This window comes from Dermochelys coriacea, chromosome 27 (assembly GCF_009764565.3).
Source record: "Dermochelys coriacea isolate rDerCor1 chromosome 27, rDerCor1.pri.v4, whole genome shotgun sequence".
Classification (NCBI taxonomy): domain Eukaryota; kingdom Metazoa; phylum Chordata; order Testudines; family Dermochelyidae; genus Dermochelys; species Dermochelys coriacea.
The window spans coordinates 15,824,934-15,839,198 of NC_050094.1; the positions used below are offsets into that span (position 1 = coordinate 15,824,934).

Here is a 14,265-nt window from a genome sequence, read left to right on the forward strand (position 1 = left end):
TGGCTCTACGCTCCGGGCTCCTGTCCAGGTGCAAACAGCTGTAGCCAGCTGTGCGCAGCGGCAGCCGTTGATTGGCTCAGGCGCTGTGACATCACGGGGCTGGCTCAGAGGCTTTTAGCTCCCTCGCCGCTGCCCCTCCAGGAGTTTCCAGCCGCTGCTCCAGTCGACGCAGAGCGGCGGTCTCGGTAGCGAGTCCGTGGAGCTGGGAGGGTCCCTGCCGGAAGAGTAGCTCCAACCCCGGGCTGCCCCGGCCCCTATGGCAGGTAAACGAGCTGGGGACTGCAGGAGGAAGGCGCGGCCGGAGAGCGAGCCGGGAAGGGGCGTCTCCCCAGGGATCCCCACGAACCTGGCTGCGGGGGCGCAGGGACCCCGCCGGGGAACTGGCCCGTGGGGATGGGAGAACTGGGAGAGACCCGGGGGGGGGTGCCCGGCCCGCTCCTTTCCCCGTGGGAAGGACCCTGTTCCCAAGCCGGCCCCTGGAGCGTCTGCAGCGGGGCAAGCTCCCAGCGAGTAGGGCTGGCTGGTCCGGGGGCCCCCTGCCTAGCCTCTCCCGGCGCTGGGGGCGGGTCTCGAGCTGGGCCCGGCCCTCCCGCACCCCCCGGCTCACCCTGTCCTTCTCCCCCGCCGCAGCCCTGTAGCGCCATGGGGAACCAGCTGGCCGAGATCGCGCCCGCGCCGCCCTTCCTGCCGCACTTCCAGGCGCTGCACGTGGTGGTGATCGGGCTGGACGCGGCCGGCAAGACCTCGCTGCTCTACCGGCTCAAGTTCAAGGAGTTCGTCAAGAGCGCGCCCACCAAGGGCTTCAACATGGAGAAGATCCGGGTGCCGCTGGGGGGCTCCCGCGCCATCGCCTTCCAGGTGTGGGACGTGGGCGGCCAGGAGAAGCTGCGGCCCCTCTGGAAGTCCTACACCCGCCGCACGGACGGGCTGGTCTTCGTGGTGGACTCGGCGGAGGGCGAGCGCATGGAGGAGGCCAGGGTGGAGCTCCACAGGATCACCCGGACGTCGGAGAACCAGGGCGTCCCCGTGCTGCTCCTGGCCAACAAGCAGGACCTGCCGGGCGCGCTGTCAGCTTCCGAGGTGGAGAAGCTGCTGGCTCTGCACGAACTCAGCGCCTCCACCCTCAGCTACACCCAGGGCTGCAGCGCGGTGGACGGGCTGGGCCTGCAGCAGGGGCTGGAGAAACTCTACGAAATGATCCTCAAGAGGAAGAAAATGCTGCGGCACAGCAAGAAGAAGCGATGAGCAGCCCCCTGGGCCTGCCCTGGCCCCACCCAGCTGCCAGGGCATTGCTGGCTGGGTGCGGGGTGAGCAGCTCCAGTGCCAGGCCTGGCTTACCCCAGCCTGGCTAAATCTCCCATGTAGACAAGGACTTTGTTAGGGGACAGCACCCTCTGGGGAATCTGTGTGCCTGCCCGGTGAATCTGACTCCAGGATTTGGGATGGCTCCAATGGGACTGTGCTATAGGGACTGGTCCGGACCTGTGCCCGTGGGCTGACAGGACATATGGAGTGCCACAGCCAGACTGAGAACGATGGCCCCTGATGTGTCCAAATCAAATTTTAAAGGAGAGGTAGGGTGGGGTTAGGAGACTGCAACTTGATGGCAACCTGCATTAGGTGAAAACACTGCAAGTGGGTTTTCTAGGCGTGTGGGTGTTCATTTCCATCATTGCTACAGGAAAGGTGGGGGAGGGGAATCTTTTTGTATTACTGGGTTGTTGTTTTTTTATAAACCATGTGTGTTTGGTTTTTTGTAGGAACTAAACATAAGTTATTAAACAGACAGATTGGATAGCTGGGAGTGGCTTTGACTCTTCACTTTCATGCTGTCCGAGTTCATACTTTGTCAAGATTCCAGCTTTCACTTGGCTGGATCAGGACAAAAGGTACATTGGGATTAAAGGCAGGACTGCCTTTTATTGAAACCTAAAACCTATGCTAAACAGTTGGCTGTCTTTAAGGAAAGAAGGCTTTTAAACGTAAAGTGACAGAAATCTAATCTATCCTTGTCTCCATGCTAAGGGAGTGAGCTCTTGTGGGGGTCGAAAGAAACCAACCAAATCTCTGTCTGCTGCACTAATGAATAGTAACAAAAACACAATCCATTGGGGTTTTTTTCCAGGGGTGGTAAGTCCTTGCAACTCCCACACTGCCTAAAACTGCAACTGCCAGCATGTATCTGGAGTTTTATAACTAGTGATGATACACATTTAGCAAAGGAGGGATTTTAAACCTCAGGCTGTAGGTTTAAACTAGTCTTGAACTACTGGAGACCAGGATGAGCCCTGATGTGGGAGTTGGGAGGAAGCAAATTATTTCACTCTACTACTGTGTCCTACCTTCCTCTCCAGCATCTGGTGTTGGTCACTGTCCAGACAAAAGGCTGGACCAGATCTAGTGTGGCAAATCAAAATACAACAACAGGGCAACAAAAATGATTAGGGGGCTGGAGCACATGACTTATGAGGAGAGGCTGAGGGAGCTGGGATTGTTTAGTCTGCAGAAGAGAAGAATGAGGGGGGATTTGATAGCTGCTTTCAACTACCTGAAAGGGGGTTTCAAAGAGGATGGCTCTAGACTGTTCTCAATGGTAGCAGATGACAGAACGAGGAGTAATGGTCTCAAGTTGCAATGGGGGAGGTTTAGATTGGATATTAGGAAAAACTTTTTCACTAAGAGGGTGGTGAAACACTGGAATGCGTTACCTAGGGAGGTGGTAGAATCTCCTTCCTTAGAGGTTTTTAAGGTCAGGCTTGACAAAGCCCTAGCTGGGATGATTTAACTGGGACTTGGTCCTGCTTTGAGCAGGGGGTTGGACTAGATGACCTTCTGGGGTCCCTTCCAACCCTGATATTCTATGATTCTATGATTCTATGAAATCCTACTGCTCTGTCAATGGTAAATCTCAAACGTTGCTCCCCTGAAACTCTAGACCAAAGTCACCTTTTGAAGTGCCCTTTATGGAGTTGAGTAGGTGTCATGGGTGAAAATGAGCTAGGAGCCTTTAAGTAACTGTGAAAAGCCCAAGGCTTCTTCCTTCCCTCACACTCAACTGGCTGGGATCAGATGTGCTACCCTGAGTCCCTTCCTTGTAGTAGCTGGGCTGTTCACAGGCTATAAACACCACTGGTGCTCCAGAGAGGGGAGATCCAATCTTATTGGACCAACTTCTGTTGGGGAAAGAGAGACACTTTTGAGAGCTCTGTGTAGCTTCTCTCACCAACAGAAGTTGGTCCAATAAAATATATTACCTCCCCCACCTTGTCTCTAAGCTCCTAGGCCAGTACAGTTATAACAACACTGCAGCCTAACACCCAGCAATTCTAATTGTACAAAGGTGACATCAAACTTGGTTGCTGTCACAGGAACTAGAGGGCTGGGGGAGGAATACACAGGACAGCTCTATTCCTGTGAACACAAGATGTTTCTCCCCCGACTCCTTTAACAATAGGGTGGTAAATGCAGCAGTGGCCAGAACAGCAATCGGAGGGTTTTGCTGCTGCGTTAGCCCCAAAGGTGACCCCGAGTAAAAATGTGGTGTGGGTGCCACACGAGTTTGAATAAATATTGATCACCGCAGGGTTTATTCAGCTTAAGCTGGTCGTGTGTGTGGGCCTGGAACCTGTTTCACTAAACAAGATTATACCTTTGTATTCACTTTTGCTCCCTCGGGTGTGCTCAGCAGTTTGTGGGTCAGCGGTGGGGTTGGAGCCCCCTGACCTGTGGGAGCAGCTGCCGTGTCTCATGTTCCTGTAGTGGATGAAGTTTCCATCATGAACTGTGCGTGAAGAGCTCTAGTTCCCCTTTTCCAGACAAAGAGAAGGCGCAATCTTATGGAGGGGCTCCATGGGGAAGAGCAGCAGAGTCTGAGCAGCCAAGAAGTGGTTTTAAGCATAGAGAACTGAGAGCTGGACCATTCACAACTTCTCACACAGCAGGGAAGGAAGTGGCGGCGGGGGGGGGGGGCTGACTTCCTCCCAGAGAATCCCTTCTCCCTTGGTGTTAGCCTGATGTGGGCCCTGGGTTTGGGTTAGTTGCCAGAGCTGACGGGGATATGCAGCAAGGATTTGCACATAATTTGCTTAAAAAGCTGTTTAAATAATTGGATGAGCTTTGTGAGCATGGTCATGCTGGTTGGCCTTGCTCTGCTTCGCCCCCAGCCCTAACACAGAAGGATCATCACAGCCGCAGTGTATCAGTCACAAGGACCTAGATCCTTAGAGGTATTTGTGCTAGCTCCCATCAACTCCCCAGGGGAGGCAGGTGCTAAGTACCTTTGAGAACCTGAGCCAAGGGAAGGAGCATAAGGGGAAGTGGGCCTGTGCCTGAGGAAGGATGGGGAGAAGGGGGCCTAGAGAAGGGAAGGGGTTGCAGGTATCTGAGGAGTGGGTAAGAGAAGGGAGGCAGGCAGATTAAACATACTAAAGATTCCTAGTGGTGTAGCTGGGTTGGTCCCGGATATCAGAGCTAAGGTGGGTGAGGTCAGATCTTTTCTATTTCCTCACCTGCCTTGACTCTCTAAGGATTCTTGGTGCCTGTGCCAAGAATCCTCTTGATCTGTGTCCTAGCTGATTTCCCATACCCCTCATCCCACCCCAGGAGATCAGCAGCAATGACCAGGGGGAACCCACCCACACACATACTTCAGAGTTTAATGGTTTTGGAAGGGAGCTATAAATCCTCATGCTTCAGGAGAGAAGGCCTAGATCCACAAAGGAGTGTAGGCACCTGCACCCCTAAGTGCCTCAGGCCAGAGCAAGCATGAGAATGACTCTATAGCCTGGAGGGAAACTCAGGGGCCAGGGCCCCTGCTCTAATGACACTTCAGTTATTTATTCAACGGGGAATAGCTTGAACAGGAGAGATTGAGGTAGCACCATATCCGAGTATCCCATAGCTCCATGGTTAGAGTGTGTAAGAAGTGGGAGCCCCCCCCCCCAAAAATCCTTTTTCCTCCCTCAGGCTGAGGGGGGAATTGAACCTAGATCTCGCACCTCCTGGATGGGGGCAGGGAGAAATTGAACCACTGCCGCCTGTGTTTCTTGCAAGAGCAGTTTAGCTGCCAAAGCCACCAGGTTCTGGGAGAGGGAGTCCTAGCTGGGGATCATTAGCAGAGGTAGGTGCCTCCCTGCAGCCCGGGTCTATGGTGTTTTGCTCTGTGAGAGTGGTGGGACATAGGACACACCCCTCTCATTGGCATCTCCCATTGGCTAGTTTAGGTGGTTCCCAGGTATCTAGCTGCCCCTGTGCATTGTTCAGGGGCTTGCCTAAGTGCCTAACTCAGGTCAAACACCTGGTCGAAAAGGGACTCCACCCTCCCAGTGAAAATGAGCGAGTGAGGGTGGGGGAGAGCGAGTGACGGGGTGGGGGGTGGAATGAGCAGGACCTCGGAGAAGGGGCAGGGCAGGGGTGTTCAGTTTTGTGCAATTAGAAAGTTGGCAACCCTAGGCTTTGTGGATCCCATTGTTGTGCCAGTGATTTTCTGGGCACCTCAAAGTTAGTCCTTCTATTGATGCTGGCAGTTTTCCTTATTAGCGAGACTCTGAATGGGTCCAGCTGAACCTCATGAGAAATGCTCCACTAGGATGCCAATTTACTCTCACAGCCAATCCCGCTCTTCTCTGATGGCAGCTTGGGTCACATCCGTACTATATAAGATCTTCCCCAGGTGCACTATGCCTCTCTGCAGGCAAGCTTCAGCTTGGAGAATGTCTGCTAGTTTAGCAGCACTGAACTAGGAGGGGCTGGAGGGCAGTGGGGGCTCTTCACATTGTACTAGCATCATCACAGGCTAGGAAACCTGTTTGGGGCTTAGAGGAGGAGCTGAGTGTTGAGGCTGCTGGAGTTGGGAGTCAGAGCACTTGAGTAACTCCCTGTGTGGATAAGTCCTTAGGTCTCTCTCTCGCCATGGCTAAGCTGTCGCTGGGAGGGAGCCTGGGTAGACAGACTTGTACTCGTGGGCCTCGAGTTATTGCGCTAGAATGCAGCACGGCTATTGCAACTCAGGCTCTTGAGCCTGGGCTGCTACAGGACCTGTAGATGGCTTAATATGAGTGCAATGCTCAGATTCTTGCAAGAAAGGGGCTAGCAGTGGGTCCAGGCTATTGCAGCAGCCACACCCACTTCTTCCCCAGAGAGCAGCAGGGGAAGGGAGAGCAAAGCCCATTTCCATGTGCCAGGGAATTTGCTCTGAGCAGGGTTCCTGGCCCAGTTAGCATGGGTGTCGGGGGAAGCTGTCTGAGCATTTTAAACTAGATGAGCTTTGCCAAGCAGTGGAATGCAGAGTCCCATTCTGAACCATAGAAAGCAAGGTGCCCTGCTGACAGAATGAGCCTCAGCCCCGATCTCTTTATGTAACCAAGCTCACTGCACTCAGTTTAAATCCCCTAGGGGTTGTTATATAAGGAACACACAGCTCTGTGTGTCTGGCATCCTCTCTGGCTCCAACACTCCACCCTAGGATGTTCTGCTGACTTGTTTAAATCAGTAGTGCCTACAATCCCCCTCCAGCTTTAGGTGGGGAATGTAAGAACTTGATTAATGGCAGGACCAGGAGGCCATATGCTTTCACTAAGAGTTTCCCATGGCATCACCTGGGAGGTCAAGGACCTGGCACTGAGCAGTCACATGGGAGGCTGTGATGGGGGTGGGTCCATGCACAGAATCTTTTCAGCATGCTTTGAAGCTTCCCAGCTGGCAGGATATGTCACTGGGATTCTTCAGAGAGGAGAGTCGGCTGTGGCTGGGGGTGAGATGCTGAGTTTCCAAAATCATAATGAGCTTAATTCAAGCTTTGTTGTTACCTGTTAATTTTTTAATTAACTTATATAACTGGCTGCTCGCAGAGATTAAGTAGCAGAGCAGGTGAGCCCCAAATAACCCCATCAAAGCCTAACCTGAGAGCTTAGCCCCCATGGGGGAAAGTGGGTCTGCCCTGCAAGAGAGGGCAAGTTCCTTTGGAGCAGCACTAACAAAGCCCTGTGTTTACTTGCTGTTAGTAGCTGCCAGGCTTCACCTGGTCTGCTGAGCCACACAAAGCCAGAGAATTGCAGCGGAGAGAGCATGAGTTATTCTGTTCTCACTGCAACCCCCTTTCCGCTGCATCTCACACACACCTGGAGAATCACTCAAGGGAATGGCCTTGTGACCAGAGACTGGAACTGATTGACCTTCCTGGTGTGAGGGTAACCTATTGGAACAGATTCTCTGTCTCCACCTCCCCCTCCTCCTCCCGCATGCTTAATTCATCAATGCTCGCTTGGGGTCTGTTCAATAGAGACTGGTGGCATCTCTAAAGCACAGGCCTTAGTTCACCACGAGTTAGTGGGCTCAGCAGTGTTCCCTTGTGGAGCAGGGAAGAATGATTCCCTCCACTGCCAGAACCGAGGGGTGAGGTTCTCTAGTGTGTACCATGCAGGAGGGCAGGTTAGATAGTCAAAACAGTCCCCTCTGACCTTAAAATCTCTGAACTATCCGATGGAGGTTTCCTACAGCTAATAGTTAGTGTTAGTATATCTTGCTTATTGATATAGTGCCTCGGGTGGGGGGCTTCCAGTATTTCCTTATGCCATACAGCACACATTAAATAATCCAATCCCTTCAGGAAGCGAACAATCATAGAACTTCCTGTCCAAAACAGGCTGCATTAGGAGCACACAGAGTGAAACTAAAGAGGAGAAGGTCTTCGAGGGCAGATTTATTCCAAGGACTAATACTAGAGACCTGGATGAAGCCTTGCAGCCTCTACCTAAAGCAGATGTTTGGGTAGAGGAACGCAAAGCGCCCGCTCTTACCCAGCTCTTCCCGTGGGCTGCTGGCCAGTGGTTCAGAGAGGAATCTCATTTCTCCCAGAGGCAGTGGGCTGCAAACCCCTCTCCCAAAATGTTGGGCTCTAATGGAGCTCAGGTGGGCTGGAGAGAGGGCTCTGTATAAGTGCATAGAGAGAGTGCTGCCAACTTAATTCTTTATGATCCCTGGGAAAGATGCACTAAAGAGATTCAACTTTCCTGCCCCTCTTGGGGGAGGCAATGTTAATAACACAGCACTGACATGGCTTCAATTGGAAAATTCAGTCTTTTATAAGTCCTGTTTAACTGAGCCTCACAATTACTCTGTGAGGAAGGGACACTGGCATTTTACAGAGGCTAAGTGATTTGCCCAAGGTCACCCAACAGCTCAGTAGCAGTGCCCAGAAAATGTGGCTCCTGGTTCCTTGCTTGAAACACCTGGGTCAAGATTTCCCCTCTGGAATAAAACACAAAAGCCTTTTGCCCTGGACAGGTCTGCAAACTGGTTTACACATGTGGCTGATTATAAACTAGCTTATGTCTCTGGAGGGCGATTGGGGCAGTTCAAAAGCTGAAGCTGGGGCTCGGTGACTCTATTGCCAAGGGCCACTTCAGATAGAGCCTGGCCCAGAAAGGTTGATTACCCCCAGAATTCAGCGTGGCACAGCAGTTAGAGATGGAAAAGGCCCATTGGCTCATGGTGTTCATGCCCAGGGGCCCGGTGCAGGACTGGCCGGCACGAGCAATCAAGAGTGAGTCTGCTACTTGCCATTATCCAGCTGCCAAATGTTGCTTTCCTGTAAGAACTGCAATAGCTTGTATCTCCAGGAACTGGGCTGAGCCGTCCCTGCATTTCAGCTTGCGAGGAGGTGATGTCAATGAAGGGATAAGTGCCTGCTACAAACAGTGTGGGTGATACTGTATCAAACCTACCTGGGAAGGCTATAAAAGGCAAACACCCAACTGGAGATCAGCATGGGTGGATCACGTGTGCAAGGAGAAGTTATTCACTCTCAGTACAATCATCTCCTGACTATGCAGGGCTCAAGAAATTTAAAAGATGAAAGTGAGCCAGAGCCAGTGAGACAAATAAATGGGAAAAAGAAAAGGAGTACTTGTGGCACCTTAGAGACTTAACAAATTTATTTGAGCATAAGCTTTCGTGAGCTACAGCTCATTTCATCGGATGCATTCAGTGGAAAATGGGAGGAGACAACCGCAGAGCAGGGAGAAAGAGGATGGAAAGAGGCTGGGGTGGAAATGCTGACCTGGGCATTCTCCTTTCTTTGAGTCTGAGGTGACTGTCTCAGCAGAATTTGCTGGCAACACTTGCCCATCTACTGTCCTGACACCTGCAGTTAGACAAGATACCAAAGCAAAACCTCTGGGATGGTTTGGTGGTAAACCAAGATTCTTGGCTGGAAAGTGAAACTTGGGTATAAAATGTGAGTTGTGAGGTTGTGTGGCTCGCTACTCTTCCTTACTCTCAGCAGCTTGGGCTTTGCATCAGGATGACAGCATAGAGAATAAAGCTAGTCCCCAGAGGGCCACGGCTCATGGCTCAGCAATGGATCAGCAAGGCAGAGACGTGCTCTCAGCTTCTTGGTGCTGTGTTTTACATCGTATGATTGCAGCAAAGACCCCAATGCCCATCGCACGGCAGAGAGACTCTCATAACTAAATCTGTACATGAAATTCACAACTCTGCTGATTCTCTTTTATGTGACATTTCATTATCTGAGCTGCGAGTTGCTGGAGGTGCTAGACCCTCTCTCTGGTCAGCGCTTTAATTAAAGGGGAAACTTCAGTGCAACAAAGTGGGTCAAGGCATGCAGTCCTGTGGAGTGATGCTCTTGGCTCTCACCTTGTGGGGGAGGGGTGGGCGGTGAAGGCATTAGCTCGGATGCAGCTCAGTGGTTGGCTGAACCTGGAGTAGGTTGGAGGGCTCCTTCAGGGAATCTCCAGGCATATTTATGCTGAAAATATTTGAGCAGAGGCTGCATTTGCATCAAGTCTCCTGGTTTTGCAAACAAACCAGGCATGGGCTCCTCTCTTTTTTTTAACTGAAGCAAGCTCACTGAAAGGGAACAAGGGGAAAGTCTGGGCTATAGCAGAGTCTCATTGCTCCAGCCACTCCCGGGCACTAGATTTGCTGGCAGGCCACACTGGGCACAACTGACCAGTTAAACCGAGGGATTATGGCAAGTCTTGCTGGCATGTGCGTGCCAGGAGGGCTAAGCAGTTTGAAGACTGTAAGGATGAATTGGTACCATGTAGGGCTAGCTCTAGGGAGCAGTCTTGGAGGCTCAAAAGTGCTGAAGTCACTGCAGCCAAACTCGGGATGTCCACGTATATTCTCTTCTTTTCAGAGACAAGCAACGTGGGCTGAGGACCTTGCAGTGACTAGCCCCACATGGGTCCCTCTCTCAAAGGCTTTCCCAGCCCTTTCTCTCCCTTTGACCTGCAACGGCCTCTGGTCTGACAGGTCTCTCCTGAGCCTGTAATGCCCAGCTGCCTGGTGGGTTTGTGCTGGTCACAATTCCAAACACATCTTGCCTGACAGCAAGGCTCTGTGGGAACCCAGCTCTGCAGAGATGGATGCCTGGGGCATCCACAAACAGGGGCAAACCACAAACCTTGGACTCTGCCCATGTCATCAGATTCTCAACCACCCTCCCTACTCTTGATCTCCTGTTATGTGGCCCAACTTCCACCATGTATTCACAACCTGATGGGCAAGCTCCTTCATTGCCATCACCAACTCCCTTGGAGAGGACACCCTGGAGAGCTGGAATGATGCAGCCCCAGCCCGGGACTGGATGCCAGGATTCCTGAGTCAGAGTCCTGGCCTGCCTTGACTCCCTTTGCCCTCAGCAGAGGTGGGAGGTGGTGATTCCTTTGTGATAATGGGAGCTGTGGGGGTTTGGCATGTTTGAAAACATCTTCCCTTGGCTTGGTATCTAAGGGGAGCTGAGCCCGTCTGAAAACTCTGGCCTCAGTCTCTGTTTCAAATGGGGAAAGTGCCCACCTCATGGTGAGGTTAAGCTGGCGATGGTGTTTGCCCAGTGCTCTCCACAGGGACTGTTTCTGTTTGCACAGGCAGCAGGGCCCTGATTCTACGGTGGCACAGCCAACTAACCACATAGGGAAGGGACAAGGGAACTGTCTGTGACCCCAGAGCAGGCCTGGAGACACAGCCCTGACAAGGCCCAGCAATTGGTTCGTTGCTAAAGAATCCAGCTCAGCCCTGTGCAATGGTGGCACTTAGCAGCTAATTCAGACCAAAGGTCAGGCTGACAAATGGAGGCTGAAACCTGACTGGTCTGGACTTCTGGTGCTGGTATACCAAGGGGTGGGGGGACGTATAAACACTCCAGAGAGACTGATCCTGCCACTTCTTTTGTCATGACCTAAACCAGACAGGGCCCCCTTTCCTCCTCAAGAAGCAGGAATAGCCCACTAGCTCGTAGTGGGGGTCTGGGACGGGAGATTCCTAAAAGAACAGAGCCAAGGTTGTCCCACACAGTTGATCTCTGAGTGGGAATTAAGTGGTGCTTCAGTTTAAGTGGCAGACTTTGCAACCATGGCAACGGATACTATAGAAAACAAAGGCGTAGACAGAACCCAGGATTCTCACTTCATAGCCCCACACTTCATCCCCTGGTTCATCCCAATTCTCAGAAGTGGTTCCCCACCCTTCTCTGAGATTCGTACACATCTGGCTCCCAGGACTGTATATTTTTCTTGTTTTCCATTGGTAAATAACTCAAGGTAAAGACAGACTGAGATGCTGCAATGGGAAGGTAAGGGGGCTAGGAACTGAAAATCGCCTGGCGGATTTAAGTCCTACATTTTCTAGTGCTAAAAGAAGCTTCTGGGGTGTCTGCTGTAAGAGGAAGATTTTTATCCGTGGAGAGTTCTGATGTGTGTGATATTAGAGGCTGCCAGCTGGTGTGTGTGTATAGAAGGAATATGCAAAGGCCGAGGTCTCCTTCTGAAATGCATTCTGCTCTCTCAGCTGAAGTTGTCAACACTATTTGATTATGTTTATTCTTGACAATTCAACCATGAGAGTTTGATCAGCTCCAAAGAAGAAGAAATTCCTGGCTGCAGTCTCTTTCTTTCCCATCTGTTCTCCCAAAGATAAACAGCCTTTTCTGTACCCCTGAAGAACATTGTAAAATGAAGTATGAAATACTGGAATAATTATTAGATTAAAGCACAGGCCAAAGATCAATAGAAAGGAAAGATGAAATATTTTCCAACGTGCTGTATAAATTACTGGCTCAGAATTTTGCAGACTGTAATTTCTTCATGAAAATTCAGACAAGCATGGGGCAGCAGGATACAGTAGGCTTATTGCTTTGGAATTCAATGTCTCTTTGGGCCTGAACTCTCTGTAATTTGCATCTACGAGCATAACTCTAAGGGTCATTTCATGCATCAGTTGGTTTCTTACGCTTCTCTGGACTGTGCAGAATTGATCTCAATAGAGGTGGGAAAACCTCTTGGCTGCAGCTCCACAATGGAGGGCAGGGGGTGACATGTCTGTGATAGCTGGCTAGGAGTCCTGCTGTGTTCTGCAGTTTTTGAAACCCATCTGCAGCTCTCCAGGGAGCTGAAGGAACCCACCTGTGAAAGGCACAAGGGGAGGAAGATTAATGGTGTTGTATAGCAGATGCCAGCTCTGCAGCTTCACTTGCCTCCTCTGGAGTGAGTGGAACACAAGAAACAGAATGAAGCAGCTAACAAACCAAACCTTTAGGAAAAAAAATAAACCCAGAGGGAGGCTTCTGTGTCCCAGATCCTAGGGCTGAGGGACAGTTCACTGCTGTTTTGCTTGTGAGGCAACCCAGGTGCATATAGAACTCTGTTCCATGATCCATCTCCCCTGCATGCTCCTTGCCGTCAGTGTCCTCTCTCTCCTGTTGTACCCTGCATGCTGCCGGCTCTCTGGGCCCTTTGGGCTGGAGACGTCTTCAGCCCCCTAAGCCATCTGGACCCCCAGCAGCCTAGTTACTCCTGCACACCCCAGTATGTACCAACAGGCCCACGCAGGAATGTTGTCATGTGGATACATACCACCATGTGCAGAAGCAGATGTGGGCTCACACAGACCTGCAGCCGTACGATCCAAGTCAGGGTGCACACAGGTGTGACCATGGTACAAGAGCACACATGGGGTATGTCTTTACAGCAATGAGGCGCCCACAGCTGGTCTGTGTCAGCCGACTCGGGCTCATGGGGCTCAGGCTGTGGGGATATTTCATTGCTGTGTAGACGTCTGGGCTCGGGCTGTATGTGAGGGTCCCAGAGTTCAGGCTTCAGCTCCACACAGCTATAAAATAGCCCTGCAGCCCAAGCCAGCTGGCATGGACCAGCTGCAGGTTTTTCTTTGCTGTGGAAGCGTACCCAAACAAGGGCACACATGCTTTCCTGCAGCTGTGCTGGTAAGCAGGCAGGGAATGGGGCTCAGTTTCTGAGTTCCCATCTGCCTGGTTTCTTCTGACCATCCCTGTCTGTAGAAGCCCAGATGCTCCTCACATCCCTGCCTGAGGAATCCTCCATGCGCTGCTGATTCACTGCCATCCGTGAAGCAGCAATGCCTGCCATGTCCTGGGCAGATGGGAGCCCAGCAGACTCTAAGCACCTCCCTCAATCATCCAGAGCAACTTGTTTGATCTCATCCAAATGATCAAAGCAGGAATTAGCACCAGGCCCAGAGCAAGAAGAGGGCATCTGACGCTGCTATCAGAGCAGGCATCTCTGCTGATCCTCTGGGCCTGTGTAATTGATCCGTATGGAGCCAAAGGCAGCTACCTCTGGTCCCCCTTTCCCAACATGCTACAGCCAGGCGTGAAGAACAAGGGGGAGACAATGGCTGGTTCCAGGTTAAATGTCTTTGGTTTTTGGTTAATCCTAGTTTTCTCCCTCATCCTCAGCACTTGGGGTTCTGCAGCGGTTAGTACAAGGAGGGGACTGAAAGGAAACGTGCTAATGAGAGCAAAGTCCTGCTCAGTGAAGAGAGAAGTGACCCATTTACCATTACACGGACAGTACCTTCAGCGCCCTCCACTCTGAGCATCAGGAGGGGCTTGTGTCCTAGCATCCAGACAGCATTTCCCCACGTCCTCTCCTCCAGCTCCAGTCTCCATTTACCTAGATCCCTTCTCACTGAAGTGTAGCACAGAAGTCCCTGGAAAGAACAAGCACAGCAAAGGAACTCTCTCTCTTTCCTGCCTGCCTGCCACAGGGCACGGGGATAAGTGAGGGCTTGATTCAGTTTGGTGATGTGCTAGCGAGGGGAAGCAAAGACAGAGAAGACATCTCTTGTGGCAATGAGTTCCACAGGCTAGACCTGGCTGTTGGCCAACAGCCCCGTTGTGCTGGTGAAGCACAGAAGTCATGGAGACCGTAGTAACAGTGGGAGGCATCTCTGCTGGCCAGGGCCAGTCCCACGGAGAGATTTCAGAAT

The 14,265-nt window shown here is 51.7% G+C and overlaps 1 protein-coding gene across 2 annotated transcripts; it reads left to right on the top strand.

The window, feature by feature from the left end:
* ARL4D (ADP ribosylation factor like GTPase 4D) lies at positions 1-1,797 on the top strand. Of its 2 annotated transcripts, none has more exons than XM_038385571.2 (2): positions 1-263; positions 631-1,797. In XM_038385571.2, exon 2 carries the CDS (start codon positions 643-645, stop codon positions 1,243-1,245), a length of 603 nt encoding a protein of 200 aa, XP_038241499.1. In that variant the 5' UTR covers positions 1-263; positions 631-642; the 3' UTR covers positions 1,246-1,797. The 2 variants fall into 2 exon arrangements, with proteins under 2 accessions (XP_038241499.1, XP_043359368.1); XM_043503433.1 differs by having other exon boundaries at positions 7-263; positions 621-1,797.
* The last annotated feature ends 12,468 nt before the right edge of the window (positions 1,798-14,265 follow it).

Excerpts from the sequence above, each read along its gene's own strand:
- ARL4D (XM_038385571.2), top strand. The coding sequence starts at position 643 with ATGGGGAACCAGCTGGCCGAGATCGCGCCCGCGCCGCCCTTCCTGCCG.